This window comes from Salvelinus namaycush, chromosome 13 (genome assembly GCF_016432855.1).
Source record: "Salvelinus namaycush isolate Seneca chromosome 13, SaNama_1.0, whole genome shotgun sequence".
Lineage (NCBI taxonomy): Eukaryota > Metazoa > Chordata > Actinopteri > Salmoniformes > Salmonidae > Salvelinus > Salvelinus namaycush.
In genome coordinates, this window is record NC_052319.1 from 22,377,215 (window position 1) to 22,398,345 (window position 21,131).

Here is a 21,131-nt window from a genome sequence, read left to right on the forward strand (position 1 = left end):
TTCAGTGAGCGTTTTCTTTGAGTTCACTATTCGACCACTGAAGAGCTGAACTAGTAATATTCAAGCACAGAGGCTGAAGCTTTAACAAGCCTGGTGTCCTAAGTGTTCCAATTTATTATGTGAGCTGTCTGGGTCTTACGGGCTTAACTTTCCAACATCCTCTATTGGCAGGATACAGTTCTTTACTCTTTTTTCCCACTCAAAAAGAGACTGAAGCTAAAGGTCCAGTGCACTTTTTTTGGTTACTACATGATTCCATGTGTTATTTCATAGTGTTGATGTGTTCATTATTATTATTCAACAATGTAGAAAATAGTAAAAAATAAAGAAAAACCCTGGAATGAGTAGGTGGTTATAAACATTTGACTGCTACTGTATGTCTTTTCTTATATTTTCCCCCTGTAAGACAGAGCACCAAAGATGAATTTATATTTTGTGGAAACCTAAGGGACAATAGTTTCATTATCTTATCAGCTCTCACATGACCCTCTGCAGAGGCTATTCCCAAAATATATTTAAACAGGATTTATTGTTTTCATATTTAATTATTGAGTACATTGTTACATTCTTTTAATTCCAAATCCATAGATATGTACAGACTCAGAGGTTATTCCATGGTCAGAAATACATAAATATACAGTATAATATAACATATACAAATCTGTAATAGAACAAAACTGTAATGAAATAAGCTTATTTCTCTAGAAACATAAAAACGTAAACTATTGTGTATTTGCATCTTAGGCTATTTTACAAAGATAATAATGACAGATAAAACCAATGCCATAATGACGATGGACCGCACGATGGATGATGCGGGAAGCAGAGACCAGCAGCCAAGATCGTGCCAGTTGCGCGTGCACATCTGTAGCGTATCATACAACAGCAGTGTGGAGTAGCACTGTACACGCGCAAAGACAGGTTCGTTCACACGGACTGTTTACCAAGAAAGTATTGTATCGTATCGTTCCTCATCTCTTGACAGTTTGTAAGCAACAGTGCAAAGCTGGAGGAACCAACTCAACAACCGCAACAGCAGTTGCCATGGACCGGGACAGAGAGACAGCCTCCCCCCTGGACCGACGAACTAGCCGAGATGTCCCGGCATATCTACACCCGTCACGGGGCTAGCGACGGACTCCAGAAGGTAAAGTACAGCGTTATAGGAGATACTGTACACGCTGTTCTTGGTCCCTGACTCGATTCTCCCACTGTTGTCAACAACAAAAAAACACTGGAAAACATTTTTTTATAAAAATCCAACTGAGGTGATGTGTGTTACGTTTATGTATTTAGGATTATCCTAGGAGGTCAGTGTGGGACAACAAAGTGTTCTCCACTGCACCAAAATGGGGGAAACATTCTCTATGCGGGGGCTACCTTCAGAAAGTTGGTTACAGGAGAAGAAAAATGTCAGCTTCTATTCTTGATTAATGTTGTCTAAATATTTCCTTATTGATAGGCTACAGTAGTTTATTTATTTTCTCACATTTGTAAAACAACTCTCAATAATGCAAGGTGCAGTCTAGCCCAGTGTTTCCTAAGTACCCCAGGGGTACTTGGCCTATCCACAGGGGGTACTTGACTCATGAGACCATAGGCTTACTTGTAAAATGCATGAAGGGGAATTGAAGAGTGTTCTGGGCAGAGCAAAATGTACTTGGTGGTACAGTAACCAAAAAAGGTTAGGAACCACTGGTCTAGCCGACTAAACTCAACTCCACGATTTACAATGGAGTTGAGCAGCGACTAGTGTGAGCGGACTGGAGCTCAGACGTCACATAAAATTAAGATTTTATTTAAAAAACTACTGATATCAGCACCTTTTCTTCATTTTATGTGACGTCGGAGCTCCAGTCCGCTCACACTAGTCGCCAGCAACTCCATCCTAAATTGTGGACTTGAGTTTAATCGGCTAGGTACAGTCATAGCCTCCCTACTGTATGTGATGGTTATTGATGTTCGGTGTGAAGTTTTGCAGGTAGGGTGTGTGAATTTGATTTATGTGGTTTGAAATAGGGTATTTAATAATTCATCCATATAGCTGGAATCCAATTATGAAGGGCAGACTGACTGAACACATGACCTAGTTTCACAGCCTTATATCAATATGTTACATACAACAGCTTACATATTCAACATCTTACAGCATATAGTCAAGTCAACATGTGATAAACTGTAAATATTCTAACAACGACACAATTGTTTTTAAGTTAGGCAGAAATTAAATGTGATGCAGTTGTATTTTCCCTCTACAATTATGTGGCATCCTTAGTTCTTATGAAAGGTCTCTAGCTGAGCTAAAGCCTAGAGGCATTAGTTTGGGGAGCCAGTGAAAGTCTTTAGGTCTCAGCCAGGAGTCTACACTGTCACACCCAGAAGTCTACACCGTCTCACCCAGAAGTCTACACCGTCACACCCAGAAGTCTACTGGATGGAAATGCATACAGTATGTTTCGACTTTGCCCAGCCACCTGACGACAGTCACCTGATCACCTGAGGCCCCAGATGCTGGAGTCAGATAGGGAGATCCTGAAGGTGCCCTTGTTGTGGTGCTGCAAAGTGAGAGTGACAGAGTGACTTATGTGATTTGGCTGTGCCCAGCAGGTGAACAGAGGGACTTACTCCAGACGCAGTCGGCTGAAGAGGAGTGACGGCAGCACCACCTCCACCAGCTTTATCCTCAGACAGGTGAGAGAAACTAGAAAAACAACATTACTACACAATTACAAAGCAATTACTATAGATCACTATGTAACATCGTGATATCACAATATTGTTACGAGAATAATTACAGAATTACTACACAGGAACAAAAATTGTATCAGGGGAAAAACTGTTCCCACTACACTCTTCATCCAAAACTAGGCTATACACTGTACTATAGCACAACTATCATGCCTCTATTAACCAAGCTAGTTATATTTGCTGCTAGGTTTTCAGCAATGAATGCTCTTGTAACCAACAGCCAGTTCTGTTATCCAATTAACAGTTGTCAGTTGCTTACTGTCTGTACTAGACCCCTAACAAATGTGGGTCATCCTGTGCAAAATGTATTGTCTGAATGAAACATTCTGAATGGTTCAATTATTCTGGGAGAAGAGAACAGTGAACACACTTAAGAAAACAGATGTTGCTTCAACATGGGGTTGTCACCTCTGTTGCCTGTTGAGCCAGTGGCTTTGATTTGAGTGTGATTGGGAATTCACTGTCTTCTCATTATCTCTGTATTCACTCTCTGTATTCACTACCATTCATGTATCATTTATTGTGAATGAGTGAGACATATTGTTCTGGACATAGTCATAGTTGTCGCAGCACCTGTGTTCAACTGTATAACAAATGCAAAAATAGTCCTAAAATGATTATTCAGTAATACAGAGAGGACCATTTGCTGCTGGACTGTGACATCCAAACTAATGGGTTGCCTAGGTAACTGCCCTCTGTCAAGGCTATTCAGCATTACAAGGACATCTTAATGTTATTGGCTTCTGCTTCTCTCTCTCTGTCAGGGGGTTTGCCTATCACATGCTAGCGTGCGTGTGTGTAGGTGTGTGCGTGTGTTTGCATGTGCATGTAAGCTGTGCACATATTAAAGCTTAACAAATCAGCTCCAAATCAGCATGTCAGATTTGCTTATGACACTTATGACTTATGTTGTGATGGCTGTTATGTCTTATGTAGCTGTTATAAATGCTTTATGAATGTGTACATGCATAAGGATGTGTTTAATGTACTTTATATGTAGGTCACTGCAGTCATGAGGGAATTTATTGTTTGAATGGTAACTTTGCATACTGTGGTATTTCAGGTCGCAGCTGCGGTCTGGATATGCAGAGTCTCAATCAGCCTCATTCTATGTTCACTATACCCTTCTTTTAAACGATACACTATTAATCATTTGTCTTCTAATTGGATGTAGGCACAGTTTGTTCAGTTTTCACAGTTTATTTCTCTCTCAAACGGTAAATGTTTATCCAATTAGGCCCTGAAGACATGCATCTCATGCTGTGTGACAATAATACATTTGTGCCTGATTGAAGCATATTGTTAGAGGGAAAATACAGTTTCTCACAAGTCATCTAGGTACACAAGGCGCACACACACACACACACACACACACACACACACACACACACACACACACACACACACACACACACACACACACACACACACACACACACACACACACACACACACACACACACACACACACAAACAGCTCCTACACTACCGCCTGGCTGACCTTCCTCAGTTTGTCCTCATAAGAGTATATCGATGGATGTAGAAACAACATCTGCCCTGAGTGTTAAGTGCATCTATCCAGTGCATCTATCCAATCTATTTAAAGGTACAATATGGGATCTGGGAATCTGTTCAATCATCATTTCAATGCTGCCGTTTTGCTGGGGAAAACCCCCATATTGAAGTTTTAAGGTATTAAGGTTAGAGAAGGATGAGCATATGATCATGGGCATGGCATAGTGGCAAGAGATCCAGATGCGTATCTTGGGTGATCTTACAAATTTTCCCTATTCTTATTCTGTGCTTGTCCTTTGGCAGTCAGCCTGTTCAGACCAGGGGTTGTTCTGGGTCACTCCTGTCACTGTCAGTGAGCTATGTGTTTTGATTTAATCTCCTTACAGAAAAGAGTGGTGGCTGAAGAGTGTTAAAGGGATACTTCGGGATTTTGGCAAGGAGGCCCTTTATCTACTTCCCCAGAGTCAGATGAACTTGTGGATACCATTTTTATATCTCTGTGTCCAGAACGAACAAAGTTAGAGGTAGTTTCACGAGCCAATGTTAACGAGTGTTAGCACAATGACTGGAAGTCTATGGGTATCTGCTAGCATGTACACTACCGGTCACTACCGGGTTTTTCTTTATTTTTACTATTTTCAGCGTGGTGAGCGTACATTTTCCTTTATTTAATAAAAATGACGCCGAACAAAACAATAAACACTACAAAAACAAACCGTGAAGCTAAAGGCTATGTGCCCTAAACAAAGTCAACTTCCCATAAAGACAGGTGGAAAAAAGGGCTACCTAAGTATGTTTCTCAATCAGAGACAACGATAGACAGCTGCCTCTGATTGAGAACCACACCCGGCCAAACACAAAGAAATAGAAAACATAGAAATAAAGAAACTAGAATGCCCACCCTAGTCACACACTGGCCTAACCAAAATAGAGAATAAAAGCCTCTCTATGGCCAGGGCGTGACAGTCCCCCCCCGTCCCCCCCCCCAAAGGTGCGGACTCCGGCCGCAAAACCTGAATCTAAAGGGGAGGGTCCGGGTGGGCCTCCTTTACGGCGGCGGCTCTGGTGCGGGACGTAGACTCCCCCTCCGCCTCTGGCTCCCCCCACTTTGGTGAAGCCTCTGGTGCGGGGACCCTCGCCTCCGACCCCGGACTGGGGACCCTCGTAGCGGGCCCTGGACTAGGCACCCTCATTGCGGGCCCCGGACTGGAGACCGTCGCTGCGGGCCCCGGACTGGGCACCCTCGCTAGAGGCTCCGGACTGGAGACCGTCGCTGGAGGCTCCGGACTGGAGAACGTCACTGGAGGCTCCGGACTGGAGGCCTTCGTTCCATGACTCCTCACTGGAGGCTCCGTGCCATGGATCATCACTGGAGGCTTCTTGCCATGGATCATCACTGGAGGCTTCTTGCCATGGATCATCACTGGAGGCTTCTTGCCATGGATCATCACTGGAGGCTTCGTGCCAGGGATCATCACTGGAGGCTTCTTGCCATGGATCATCACTGGAGGCATCGTGCCAGGGATCATCACTGGAGGCTTCTTGCCATGGATCATCAATGGAGGCTTCGTGCCATGGATCATCACTGGAAGCTTCTTGCCATGGATCATCACTGGAGGCTTCGTGCCATGGATCATTAATGGAGGCTTATTGCCATGGATCATCACTGGAGGCTTTGTGCCATGGATCATCACTGGAGGCTTCTTGCCATGGATCATCACTGGAGGCTTCGTGCCATGGATCATCACTGGAAGCTTCGTGCCATGGATCATCACTGGAGGCTTCGTGCCATGGATCATCACTGGATGCTTCTTGCCATGGATCACCACTGGAGGCTTCTTGCCATGGATCATCACTGGAGGCTTCGTGCCATGGATCATCACTGGAGGGAGGAGACGTATGGGCAGTCTGGTACGTTGAGCTGCCACAGGGCTCACCAGGCTGGGGAGACATACAGGAGGATTAGTTCTAGGCGCAGGCACAGGACTCACCAGGCTGGAGAGACATACAGGAGGCCCTGTCCTAGGCAGAGGCACCCGATACACTGGGCCGTGGATGCGCACTGGAGGTCTTGAGCGTAGAGCCTGCACAACCCGTCCTGGCTGGATGGTTATTTTCGCCCTGCAGAAGCGGGGCGCAGGCACAGGACGCACTGGGCTGTGCAGACGCACCGGAGACACAGTGCACAGAGCCGGCGCAGGACATCCCGGGCCGTAGAGACGTACTGGCGGCCAGATGCGCTGAGCCGGCATCCTCCGACCTGGCTGGATGCCCACTCTAGCCCGGCCGATTCGAGGAGCTGGAAGGTAGCGCACCGGGCTGTGCACGCGCACTTTAGACACCGTGCGCTCCACCGCATAACACGGTGCCTGACCAGTACGACGCTCGCCATGGTAAGCACGGGGAGTTGGCTCAGATCTCCAACCTGACTCAGCCACACACAAAACAATAAACACTACAAAAACAAGCCGTGAAGCTAAAGGCTATGTGCACTAAACAAAGTCAACTTCCCACAAAGACAGGTGGAAAAAAGGGCTACCTAAGTATCAAATCAAATCAAATCAAATTGTATTTGTCACATACACATGGTTAGCAGATGTTAATGCGAGTGTAGCGAAATGCTTGTGCTTCTAGTTCCGACAATGCAGTAATAACCAACGAGTAATCTAACCTAACAATTCCACAACTACTACCTTATACACACAAGTGTAAAGGGATAAAGAATATGTACATAAAGATATATAAATGAGTGATGGTACAGAACGGCATAGGCAAGATGCAGTAGATGGTATAGAGTACAGTATATACATATGAGATGAGTAATGTAGGGTATATAAACATAAAGTGGCATAGTTTAAAGTGGCTAGTGATACATGTATTACATAAAGATGGCAAGATGCAGTAGATGATATAGAGTACAGTATATACATATACATATGAGATGAGTAATGTAGGGTATGTAAACATTATATTAATAAGTGGCATTGTTTAAAGTGGCTAGTGATACATTTTTACATAAATTTCCATCAATTCCCATTATTAAAGTGGCTGGAGTTGAGTCAGTATGTTGGCAGCAGCCACTAAATGTTAGTGGTGGCTGTTTAACAGTCTGATGGCCTTGAGATAGAAGCTGTTTTTCAGTCTCTCGGTCCCTGCTTTGATGTACCTGTACTGACCTCGCCTTCTGGATGATAGCGGGGTGAACAGGCAGTGGCTCGGGTGGGTGTTGTCCTTGATGATCTTTATGGCCTTCCTGTGACATCGGGTGGTGTAGGTGTCCTGGAGGGCAGGTAGTTTGCCCCCGGTGAAGCGTTGTGCAGACCTCACTACCCTCTGGAGAGCTTTACGGTTGTGGGCGGAGCAGTTGCCGTACCAGGCGGTGATACAGCCCGACAGGATGCTCTCGATTGTGCATCTGTAGAAGTTTGTGAGTGCTTTTGGTGACAAGCCGAATTTCTTCAGCCTCCTGAGGTTGAAGAGGCGCTGCTGCGCCTTCTTCACAACGCTGTCTGTGTGGGTGGACCAATTCAGTTTGTCCGTGATGTGTACGTTGAGGAACTTAAAACTTACTACCCTCTCCACTACTGTCCCGTCGATGTGGATAGGGGGGTGCTCCCTCTGCTGTTTCCTGAAGTCCACAATCATCTCCTTTGTTTTGTTGACGTTGAGTGTGAGGTTATTTTCCTGACACCACACTCCGAGGGCCCTCACCTCCTCCCTGTAGGCCGTCTCGTCGTTGTTGGTAATCAAGCCTACCACTGTAGTGTCGTCCGCAAACTTGATGATTGAGTTGGAGGCGTGCATGGCCACGCAGTCGTGGGTGAACAGGGAGTACAGGAGAGGGCTCAGAACGCACCCTTGTGGGGCCCCAGTGTTGAGGATCAGCGGGGTGGAGATGTTGTTACCTACCCTCACCACCTGGGGGCGGCCCGTCAGGAAGTCCAGTACCCAGTTGCACAGGGCGGGGTCGAGACCAAGGGTCTAGAGCTTAATGACGAGTTTGGAGGGTACTATGGTGTTAAATGCTGAGCTGTAATCGATGAACAGCATTCTTACATAGGTATTCCTCTTGTCCAGATGGGTTAGGGCAGTGTGCAGTGCGATTGCGTCGTCTGTGGACCTATTGGGGCGATAACCAATTTGGAGTGGGTCAAGGGTATCAGGTAGGTTGGAGGTTATATGATCCTTGACTAGTCTCTCAAAGCACTTCATGATGACGGAAGTGAGTGCTATGGGGCGGAAGTCGTTTAGCTCAGTTACCTTAGCTTTCTTGGGAACAGGAACAATGGTGGCCCTCTTGAAGCATGTGGGAACAGCAGACTGGGATAAGGATTGATTGAATATGTCCGTAAACACACCAGCCAGCTGGTCTGCGCATGCTCTGAGGACGCGGCTGGGAATGCAGTCTGGGCCTGCAGCCTTGCAAGGGTTAACACGTTTAAATGTTTTACTCACCTCGGCTGCAGTGAAGGAGAGCCCGCAGGTTTTGGTAGTGGCACTGTATTGTCCTCAAAGCGAGCAAAAAAGTTATTTAGTCTGTCTTGGAGCAAGACATCCTGGTCCGCGACGGGGCTGGTTTTCTTTTTGTAATCCGTGATTGACTGTAGACCCTGCCACATACCTCTTGTGTCTGAGCCGTTGAATTGCGACTCTACTTTGTCTCTATACTGGCACTTAGCTTGTTTGATTGCCTTGTGGAGGGAATAGCTACACTGTTTGTATTCGGTCATGTTTCCGGTCACCTTGCCCTGGTTAAAAGCAGTGGTTCGCGCTTTCAGTTTCGCGCGAATGCTGCCATCAATCCACGGTTTCTGGTTTGGGAATGTTTTAATCGTTGCTGTGGGTATAACGTCGCCGATGCACTTTCTAATGAACTCGCTCACCGAATCAGCGTATTTGTCAATGTTGTTGTTGGACGCAATGCGGAACATATCCCAATCCACGTGATCGAAGCAGTCTTGAAGCGTGGAATCAGATTGGTCGGACCAGCGTTGAACAGACCTGAGCTCGGGAGCTTCTTGTTTTAGTTTCTGTCTGTAGGCTGAAAGCAACAAAATGGAGTCGTGGTCAGCTTTTCCGAAAGGAGGGCGGGGGAGGGCCTTATATGCGTTGCGGAAGTTAGAATAACAAGTACGGTTCTCAATCAGAGACAACGATAGACAGCTGCCAAACACAAAGAAATAGAAAACATAGAAATAAAGAAACTAGAATGCCCACCCTAGTCACACCTGGCCTAACCAAAATAGAGAATAAAAGCCTATCTATGGCCAGGGCGTGACAACAAGGTAGGGGGGGGGTATACAGAAGATAGCCCTATTTGGTAAAAGACCAAGTCCATATTATGGAAAGAACAGCTCAAATAAGTAAAGAGAAACGACAGTCCATCAATCCTTTTAGACATGAAGGTCTGTCAATACGGAACATTTCAAAAACTTTGAAAGTTTCTTCAAGTGCAGTCGCAAAAACCATCAAGCGCTATGATGAAACTGGCTCTCATGAGTACCGCCACAGGAATGGAAGACCCAGAGTTACCTCTGCTGCAGAGGATAAGTTCATTAGAGTTCCCAGCCTCAGAAATTGCAGCCCAAATAAATGCTTCACAGAGTTCAAGTAACAGACACATCTCAACATCAATTGTTCAGAGGAGACTGTGTGAATCAGGCTTTCATGATCGAATTCCTGCGAAGAAACCACTACTAAAGGACACCAATAAGAAGAATAGAGTTGCTTGGGCCAATAAACACGAGCAATGGACATTAGACAGGTGGAAATTTGACCTTTGGTCTGGAGTCCAAATTTGACTTTGTGAGACGCACAGTAGGTGAACAGATTATCTCTGCATGTGTGGTTCCCCCCGTGAAGCATGGGGGAGGAGGTGTGATGGTGTAGGGATGCTTTGCTGGTGACACTGATTTTGCTTCATTTAGAAATCATGGCACACTTAACCAGCATGGCTACCACAGCATTCTGCAGCGATACGCCATCCCATCTGGTTTGGGCTTAGTGGAACTATCATTTGTTTTTCAACAGGACAATGACCCAACACACCTCCAGGCTGTGTAAGGGCTATTTTACCAAGGAGGGTGATTGAGTGCTGCATCAGATGACCTGGCCTCCACAATCCACCGGCCTCAACCAAATTGAGATGGTTTGGGATGAGTCGGACTGCAGAGTGAAGGAAAAGCAGCCCACAAGTGCTCAGCATATGTGAGAACTCCTTCAAGACTGTTGGAAAAGCATTCCAGGTGAAGCTGGTTGAGAAAATGCCAAGAGTGTGCAAAGCTGTCATCAAGGCAAAGGATGGCTATTGGAAGAATCTCAAATATAAAATATATTTTGATTTGTTTAACACTTTTTTGGTTACTACATGATTCCATATGTGTTAATTCATAGTTTTGATGTCTTCACAATTATTCTACAATGTAGAAAATAGTAAAAATAAAGAAAACCCTTGAATTAGTAGGTGTTCTAAAACTTTTGACCTGCAGTGAATCTGCTAGCGAACGAGAGAGGTTTGAGAGTAATAAGGGAAGGATGGAGTGTGTCTGAGGTTTAAGAGAGGTTGAATGAGGAGAAAGACTCAAGCTAGATAAAACAGAGTCAAAAGAGAGAGGAAATGTTGGTGGAAAGATAGAAAAGGTGAAATGTTACATGGCAGCAGCGTTTATTGCGTTTTTCCCTCATCCCCAGATGGTATATTTAGCTTCCTGTAGACAGTTCAGTGTTGGGTTCATGATGGGATAGTCATAGAATTAGAATAAGTAATTCCAATTCTATGGGAATAACGTGTTCCAATCTGACCTTTGACCCTGACTGTGTCTCTGGGTTCCATCCCCTCTTTACTGAAATACAGGAAAGGGGATGGACAGGCAGCTGTTTACAGACCAAAATAAACTGCAAAATAATCTTGCAACCTTCCAATATTTGATGAGATCCCCCCCCCCATTCCATGTGGTTTTAGGGTAGTAGCCTGGCAGCACTCAGAGAGCAGCTTTAGTTGATCTGAGGTGGTATTATTGAGTCATAGACTGAATGAACAGTAAGTAGTTCCACCATCCACAGCACTGTCTGAGTCTGTCTGACAACCAACCAGTTCTATGACTGTACTGTATAACTGTATTTAAAAAATGTATGTACAGTATCAGTTCTTCAGTTTCATTTAGTAGTGACTCACAAGGTGCCCAAGCAGTGAGTCACTAAAAAAAACACTTCACCAAGTTGGGATCAATAAAGTACTACTCGACTCTTCTCTATTCTCTGCAGCTCCTTCGATTAATTCAGTAGTGACTCAACATAGACCCCCACCATCTCTGACTTCTGCACTAGGATGAGATAATTGATCTATATACACTGAACAAAAATATAAACACAACATGTAAAGTGTTGGTCCCATGTTTCATGAGCTGAAATAAAAAAGCCCATAAATCTTCAATACGCACAAAAAACAAATCTCCCACAAATTTGTTTACATCCCTGTTAGTGAGCATTTATCATTTGCAAAGGTGCTGAGGAGTATTTTTGTCTGTCATAAAGCCCTTTTGTGGGGAAAAACAAATTCTGATTGGCTGGGCCTGGCTCTCCAGTGGGTGGGCCTATGCCCTCCAAGGCCCACCCATGGCTGCACCCCTGCCCAATCATGTGAAATTCATAGATTAGGTCCTAATGAATTTATTTAAATTGACTTATTTCCTTATATGAACTGTAACTCAGTAAAATCTTTGAAATTGTTGCATGTATGTTTATATTTTTGTTCAGTATAGTTCTAGGAACTGGACAGAAACTTCCAGCCATGATTTATGCCCGGGGCTCCAAGGTTAAAGCCATGACTGAGTTGGGACGGGAGTCTTCATATTTAGACATTTTAATTGAATGGCTTTTACATTCATTCACCTCTGAAATAAATCTCATTTTGGGATGAAAGCTAAGCAGCGAAGCTTGTCTGAATCCGCTGAATGCTGTCTGAGATTTAATTGCCTTTCTAAATCACAATGGTTGTGTCCTAAATGGCACCCTTTTCTCTAAATAGTGCACTATATAGGAAATAGGGTACCATTTGGGATGTAGACAATGCCTTTAACAAAGCCATCTGGTTAGTCTATTTTTTCAGTTATAGTAGCAGCAGCAGCTATAGCAAACTGATTACAAGATGCTGATTTCTATGGTTAATCCCTTTTATGTAGGTCGCCTGGCTGAACTCTGGAGCAGTTCATTTATGAGTCACTTCTTCATGAGGCATTGGAAACAGCTCTTCCACTTCTCACCCCTCTCACACTACCAGTACCAGTTCTTCAACAGCAAATCCTAATGGTTCATGACCTCATTACTCAAGACCCTTTTATAAAGACATATCTCAAAGTCAGAGGAAGAGGGTCTTATACTGGCTGACACCAGACATCAGCCAGAGTCTGCTGCTTAAGCCAGGCAACGAGGGTCTGCCAATGTCAGGCACAGGAGGTTGGTGGCATCTTAGTTGGGGAGAACGGGTTCGTGGTAATAACTGGAGCAGAATCAGTGGAATGGTATCAAACACATCAAACACATGGTTTTCAGGTGTTTGATGCCATTCCATTTGCCCCGTTCTGTAAATTGTTTAAATTTTTAAATTTAGCCTTTATTTAACTAGGCAAGTCAGTTAAGAACACATTCTTATTTACAATGACGGCCTACCCCGGCCAAACCAGGACGACACTGGGCCAATTGTGCACCGCCCTTGGGCCAATTGTGCACCGCCCTATGAGACTCCCAATCACAGCCGGTTGTGATACAACCTGGAATCGAACCAGGGTGTCTGTAGTGACACCTCTAGCACTGAGATGCAGTGCCTTAGACTGCTGCGCCACTCGGGAGCCCCAGCAGCCTCCACTGATGTCAGGGTGTGCTCTACGTGTCTAGGAGATGAGTTTGCTGTACTCTTAGAAAATGGTGCTATCTAGAACCTAAAAGGGTTCTTCAGCTTTCCCTATTGGAGAACCATGTTTGGTTCCAGTTAGAACCCTTTTTGTTTCTAGGTAGAACCCTTTTGGGTTCTATGTAGAACTCAAAAGTGTTCTACCTGGAACTCAAAAAGGTTCTACCTGGAACTAAAATTAGTTCTTTAAAGAGTTCTCCTATGGGGACAGCCGAAGAACCCTTTTAGGTTCTAGATAGCACAATATTTTCTAAAAGTGTAGCTAGGTCAATTACTGTTATACAGAACAGCGGTCTGTTTGGATCTGTGGGATGAGTCTATGGGATAAGCTTCAGTAACTAGGACAGTAACTGTTTACAGCACAGTGGGTCTGTCTCTTAAGATCTATGGGATGAGTCTTTTCTCTGCTAGCTAGGACAGTAACTGTTTACATCACAGTGGGTCTGTCTCTTAAGATCTATGGGATGAGTCTTTTCTCTGCTAACTAGGACAGTAACTGTTTACAGCACAGTGGGTCTGTCTCTTAAGATCTATGGGATGAGTCTTTTCTCTGCTAGCTAGGACAGTAACTGTTTACATCACAGTGAGTCTGTCTCTTAAGATCTATGGGATGAGTCTTTTCTCTGCTAGCTAGGACAGTAACTGTTTACATCACAGTGAGTCTGTCTCTTAAGATCTATGGGATGAGTCTTTTCTCTGCTAGCTAGGACAGTAACTGTTTACAGCACAGTGAGTCTGTCTCTTAAGATCTATGGGATGAGTCTTTTCTCTGCTAGCTAGGACAGTAACTGTTTACAGCACAGTGGGTGTCTGTCTGTCTCTTAGGATCTGCAGTGATGCAGTTGCCAGCCGGGCTACACAGCTGTACTGTACATAAACATCTCATTGAGTACAATGACGTCAAAAATGTTTTCTGGTGGAAAACTTCCATATCTAATTTTGTACCCTAATTTTGTACCCTAATTCAGATGAGAAGTAGATCAATTATAGTGCAGTCAGCTATTCAGGCAGAGTGTCAGCTCTTGGTGCAGCTGGGTCTCTCTCTCTCCCTGGAGACCTGTAGTGCACTAGTGCTCTCTGCTGCCTGATTCTAGATACTACTGAACATAGGCCATATAATTTCTCATGCCTTAAAATACTGTACCTTGACTCTCATTCTAAGTTATAGGTGTTTCTAGCGATTCTTTATATTCTATCTATTCTTTTTTGTATAAATACACACATTACATGAAGCTTCCCATACTGATGGGATTAGATGAGGCCAGTCCAGTGAAGAAGATGGGCTACCACTAGGTGAGAAAGCACATAGAAGGGATGGCCACCCTTCCCCCTTCCCATTACTGAAGCCTCAGGGGTTTACTGTAGAGGTCAGGGGATGTGGAAAGTATGAACCCACTTCCTCTCCATTATCATAAAACAGGGTTGGTTAGGAGAGAGTCAAACCTGTCCTAAAAGGGGGTTGGGTATTCTATTTATTGTACCTTTATTTTAGCAGGGAGTCACCATTGAGACCAGTGTCTCTTTTTCAAGGGAGCCCTGCATATACAATTTCATAGAACAAAACCTAATACAACATAAAACAAGTCAAATACAGCATGACACAAATTGCACAGATAAACATAAATATACAGTGCATTCGGAAAGTATTCAGACTCCTTGACTTTTTCCACATTTTGTTACGTTACAGCCTTATTCTAAAATGGATCAAATAAAACATTTTCCTCATCAATCTACACACAATACCCCATAATGACAGAGCAAAAACTGTTTTTTTTGTGCATATCTATTAAAAAGAAAAAACAGAAATAGCTTATTTACATAAGTATTCATACCCTTTGTTATGAGACTGGAAATAGAGCTCAGGTGCATCCTGTTTCCATTGTCATCCTTTATTACTATCATTTATTTTTTCTCCCCAATTGGTAGTTACAGTCTTGTCCCATCGCTGCAACTCCCATACTGACTCGGGAGAGGCGAAGGTCGAGAGCCATGCGTCCTCCGAAACATGACCCTGCCAAGCCTCACTGCTCGCTTAACCCGGAAGCTAACCACACCAATGTGTTGGAGGAAACACCGTCCAACTGGCGACCATGTCAGCATGCATGCGCCCGGTCCGCCAGAGGAGTCGCTACAGCCCGATGGGACAAGGACATCCCGGCCGGCTAAACTCTCCCTAACCCGGAATACACTGGGCCAATTGTGCGCCGCCTCAATTGTGTGACACAGCCCGGGATCTGTAGTGACACCTCTAGCACTGCGATGCTGTGCCTGAGACAGCTACGCCACTCGGGAGGCCCCCTTAAGATGTATCTACAACTAGGTTGGAGTCCACCTGTGGTAAATTCAATTGATTGGACATGATTTGGAAAGGCACACACCTGTCTATATAAGGTCCCACAGTTGACAGTGCATGTCAGAGCAAAAACCAAGCCATGAATTGTTCGTAGAGCTCCGAGACAGGATTGTGTCGAGGCACAGATCTGGGGAATAGTACCAAAAAATGTCTGCAGCATTGAAGGTCCCCAAGAACACAGTGGCCTCCCTCATTCTTAAATGGAAGAAGTTTGGAACCTCCAAGACTCTTCCTCGAACTGGCCGCCCAGCCAAACTGAGCAATCGGGGGAGAAGGGCCTTGGTCAGGGAGGTGACCAAAAACCCGATGGTCACTCTGACAGAGCTCCAGAGTTTCTCTGTGGAGATGGGAGAATCTTCCAGAAGGACAACCATCTCTGCAGCACTCCACCAATCAGGCCTTTATGGTAGAGTGGCCAGACGGAAGTCACTCTTCAGTAAAAGGCACATGACAGCCCTCTTGGAGTTTGCCAAAAGGCACCTAAAGGACTCTCAGACCATGAGAAACAAGATTCTCTGGTCTGAGGAAACCAAGATTGAACTCTTTGCCTGAATGCTAAGCATCACGTCTGAAGGAAACCTGCCACCATCCCTGGTGGTGGCAGCATTATGTTGTGGGGGGTTTATGTTTTTCAGCGGCAGGGATTGGGAAACTAGTCAGGATCGAGGTAAAGATGAATGGAGCAAAGTACAGGGAGATCCTTGATGAAAACCTGCTCCAGAGTGCTCAAGACCTCAGACTGGGGCGAAGGTTCACCTTCCAACAGGACAACGATCCTAAGCACACAGCCAAGACAACGCAGGAGTGGCTTCGGGACACGTCTCTGAATGTCCTTGAGTGGCCCAGCCAGAGCCCGGACTTGAACCCGATCGAACATCTCTGGAGAGACCTGAAAACAGCTTTGCAGCGACGCTCCTTATCAACCCTGACAGAGCTTGAGAGGATCTGCAGAAAATAATGGGAGAAACTCCCCAAATATAGGTGTGCCAAGCTTGTAGCGTCATACCCAAGACAACTCGAGGCTGTAATCGCTGCCAAAGGTGCTTCAACAAAGTACTGAGTAAAGGGTCTGAATACTTATGTAAATGTTTTTTGTTTTTCGCCAAAATTTCTTTACCTGTTTTTTCTTTGTCATTATGGGGTATTGTGTGTAGGTTGATGAGGGGGAACAAATAGTTCTATACATTTTAGAATAAGGCTGTAACATAACAAAATGTGGAAAAAGTCAAGGGGTCTGAATGCTTTCCAAATGCACTGTACACAAAACACAATAAACTAAAACAAACACATTCTTCATTATAACATTCCTCTGTCCACTCTAAACTTCCCCAGGGACACTAAGGGATCTATGTGTACTGTTTTTTGGAGATGATTCCAAACACCAAATGAGTCTCCAGAGTTAAGCAACCCTGTGAACGGATTTGATAAATTGTCATTTTAATTCTGAAATAGTGAGTTAGTTAAGTCGGAAGCTTGTGGAGCAGGGCTTTGTAAACAAAAAGAGCGTAATGATGTGATCTACGTGACTTCAAAGAGGTCCAGCCAACCTTTTGATAAAGAATACAGTGATGAGTAATGAAACTGTTTCCTGTGATAATACAAAGGGTGCTATGATCCTGAGTAGGGGATCCTGAGTGGCGCAGTGGTCTAAGGCACTGCATCGCAGTGGTAGAGGTGTCACTACAGACCCTAGTTCGATCCCGGGCTGTATCACAACCGGCTGAGATCGGGAGTCCCATAGGGCAGCGCACATTTGGCCCAGCATTGTCTGAGTTAAAGCTTAAATGAAAAAATGGTATCCAGGGGTTTAAAAGTAAAGGCAGCTGCACTTTGATAAATAGTATCACCATAATCAATAACAGGTAGCAAGGTTGACTGCACAATTTGCTTCCTGCTGACTAGAGAGAGACACGATCTGTTTGTGTAAAAAAAAAATTACGTTCGTTTTTTAACAAGCTCATTCATATGTTTTTTTAAACAAATCATTGTCAATCCAAATACCAAGGTATTTGTAATGCAGAGACTCTTTCGATTATAGAACCATCCGATGAGTGAAGATGTAATCCATCTGAGACAATCTTATGAGAACTTGAAAACAACATGTATTTAGTATTGCCCGTATTAAGCACAAGTTTTAAATCAGTAAAGGTTTCCTGCATAGCTGCAAAATCGGACTGTAGCCTTGTCACAGCTAGGTCAGCAGCTGGGGAAATTGCGTACATAATAGTATCATATAGATGAAATGTACAACTTTTAACAGAACTTTTTGACCAATAGCATTTGTATAAATAGTGAAAAGAACAGGTTCTAGAATCAACCCCTGCGGAACACCGTTATGTACAGCAATGAGGGGGCAGCACACTTGAGCAGACCCGGCTCCAATTGGTCAGTCCCTGTGGATTTCTTGGTATTTATAGCAAGTAAGGCATCAATGACTTATATTTCTGTGAATTGCCAAAATGCAAAAACTTGACAACCATATAACGAGTCAATCTACAACATTTCAGAATTGGCATTTTGCCCACAGTCCCCGCCGTTCAATGAGGTGTTGTTTAATCCGTTTTTTAAAGATAATTTTGCTGTTTGCTTGAGTAATTGGAAATGGAAGGGGGTTTCATGCGATCATGGCTCTCTAAAAAATTGTGCGTAGCCGTGACTTGGGGACTGTGAAGAGACCCCTGGTGGCATGTCTTGTGGGGTATGTATGGATGTCTGAGCTGAATGTTATTTGATTATGCAGGTAATCTGGAATTTTTGTCACAGTAATATGTCTCATAAAAACTAGAAGAGAAGCAGTTACTCTCTTGTCAACCCTCAAACAGGAAAGGCTGGCATACATGTTGTTGATGTAAGTTATGTATGAGCCAGCTGCTGCTTTGCTAGGTCATTCTTTGCTGCACTATATTACCGGACAGTAATCAAGATGGGACAACACCAGAGCCTGAACAACTAGTACAGTGGATTAGTACAGTGGATTTGTGTCAAAAACGCAGAACAGCTTCCTACTTGTTAGATATTACTGCACTGCCAGAGCTAGAAGCACAAGCATTTCGCTACACTTGCAATAGCATCTGCTAAACACGTGTATGTGACCAATAAAATTAGATTTAATTTGATTTGATTCAACTTGCTCATTGATTACACCCTTTATGTACAACTCCAGTTGAGGTTCAGGTCTTAGATAATGTTTTGAACAAAATACAATGCTTTTAGTTTTAGATGTATTTAAGAACAGCTTATTATTAATCACCCATTCTGATACTGACTGTAAATCCTTATTTAGAATTTCAGTGAGCTCACTGGCTTTGGGTGCTGACATGTAGAGTGTGGAATCATCCGCATACATAGTCATTATAGCATAGTGTAAGACCAGTGGCAAATCATTTAGAGAAACGAAGATCAATAATGGGTCCAAGACAACTGCCCTGAGGGACACTGCACTGTACATATCTGTTTAGTGCTGAGCGATTAGTGATTTTTGAGGTCGGGTCGGTTTCGTTTCTATTATTAAAAAATAATCACGGTTTTCTATTTCGTACATTAATGCATTATGCATCATGTGGGTTGAATGCTGTAACAACACAGACAAAATCAACTAATAAAAGTCCCATGATGGTAGTGACTGGCCATTACTGCTTATAACTTTATTTTATTTTATTTAACCTTTATTTAACTAGGCAAGTCAGTTAAGAACAAATTCGTATTTACAATGACGGCCAACCAAAAGGCCTCCTGCGGGGACGGGGGCCTGGGATAAAAAAAAAAATATATATATATATATATATAGGACAAAAAACACATCACAACAAGAGAGACAACACTACATAAAGAGAGACCTGAGACAACAACACATCAAGGCAGCAACACATGACAACACAGCATGGTAGCAACACAACATGACAACAACATGGTAGCACACAACATGGTAGCAGCACAAAACATGGTACAAACATTATTGGGCACAGACAATAGCACAAAGGGCAAGAAAGTAGAGACAACCATACATCACACAAAGCAGCCACAACTGTCAGTAAGAGTGTCCATGAATGTGTCTTTGAATGAAGAGATTGAGATAAAACTCTCCAGTTTGAGTGTTTGTTGCAGCTCGTTCCAGTCGCTAGCTGCAGCGAACTGAAAAGAGGAGCGACCCAGGGATGTGTGTGCTTTGGGGACCTTTAACAGAATGTGACTGGCAGAACGGGTGTTGTATGTGGTGGAGGGCTGCAGTAGATATCTCAGATAGGGGGGAGTGAGGCCTAACTTACAGTATGAACCATCATGTATTCACATTACTTTAATAAAATATTTCAGTTGTTGTGTATATTACATTTCTTTTATTTTCTGACTTTATTATTTAATTCCAAGTCTTCATCTCATCACTATAGAGCTGCTGCCTATGTTGTCTGACAAAATCACTATTTTAGTAGTTCTTCAAAGTAAATAAGGCATACTTTTATGGCTGCTGAATACCAACTGTCAATCACTTAGATAATGTATTTTCAGGATACCTCGCGAAGCATCTGTTTTCTGTCCCTCTCGATCGGGCGTTCTCTCTTCTCTCTGTCTCCGTGTCTTCTCCACACAGACCAGACAAGTAGGCGAGTAATTTTCAATTTTTTTATTTTATTTGACCATTTAGAATACATAAAGAAGCCACACCAGGCAACCAATACATTTACCAAAATTGACAAGGATTATATACACAAAAAGTCAAAGACTTTTTTCCATTGTGGTCCTCTATTGGTTGGCTTATACAAAAAAAGCAAATATGGATTATGGTCATTGTAGTTAATTACCACATTTTCTGCACTAACCTATGTAAAATATTGGCCTGTTGGAAACTACAACTCTCTACTACGTCGCACAGTTCGGGCTTGATTTGATTTATCTCCAGAGAAACACATCGATCTCACAGAAAAAAAATAACATAATGGAATTTTACCAATTTTGGTTAATTGCTCAGCACTACTGATGTTAGAGAAGCTTCCATTGAAAAACATTCTCTGGGTTCTATTGTATAAATAACTCCAACCATGTGATGGCAATAACATCTGCACTGAAGGCTGCACTGAAATCTAACAATACAGCTCCAACTAACAACGTGTTATCCATTTATTTTAACCATTTATCTGTAGTGCAGTACAAGTTAAGTGCCCTTCTCTATATTTCATGCTGAAAGTCGGTAGTTAACTTGTTCTCTAAAAAATAGCATTTTATTTGTTCAAACACAATCCTCTCCATCAGTTTACTAAGAACAGACAGCAAACTGATTGGGCAGCTGTTAGAGCCAGCAAAGGGTGCTTTACTGTTTAAGTGCAGTGTGCTTTTACTCTTATAAATTACTTTAGGCCCAACCTTTGGCACTTTGGCTTTCCTTGTTATTGCCACAATAATATGGTCACTACAGCCAATGGAAACTAATATTGCTTTGGAGCAAAGCTCTGCAGCGTTAGTAAAGATATGATCAATACAAGTAGATGTCACAGATCCAACACTATTGGTATGCACTCTAGTTGGTTAAGTGATAACCTGGGTCATATTACAGATATTAGTCACAGTTAGAAGCTTCCTCTTGAGCGAACAGCTAGTTGCTAACCAGTCAATGTT

The 21,131-nt window shown here is 43.5% G+C and overlaps 1 protein-coding gene across 1 annotated transcript in view; it reads left to right on the forward strand.

Annotated features, from left to right (window-relative positions):
* The first annotated feature begins 1,096 nt into the window (after nt 1–1,096).
* LOC120057914 (voltage-dependent L-type calcium channel subunit beta-4-like) overlaps nt 1,097–21,131 on the forward strand; it is a 54,182-nt gene continuing 34,147 nt past the window's right edge. The window contains 2 exon segments of the mRNA XM_039006387.1: nt 1,097–1,159; nt 2,608–2,691. Of these exon segments, the coding sequence (XP_038862315.1) occupies nt 1,097–1,159; nt 2,608–2,691 (147 nt within the window).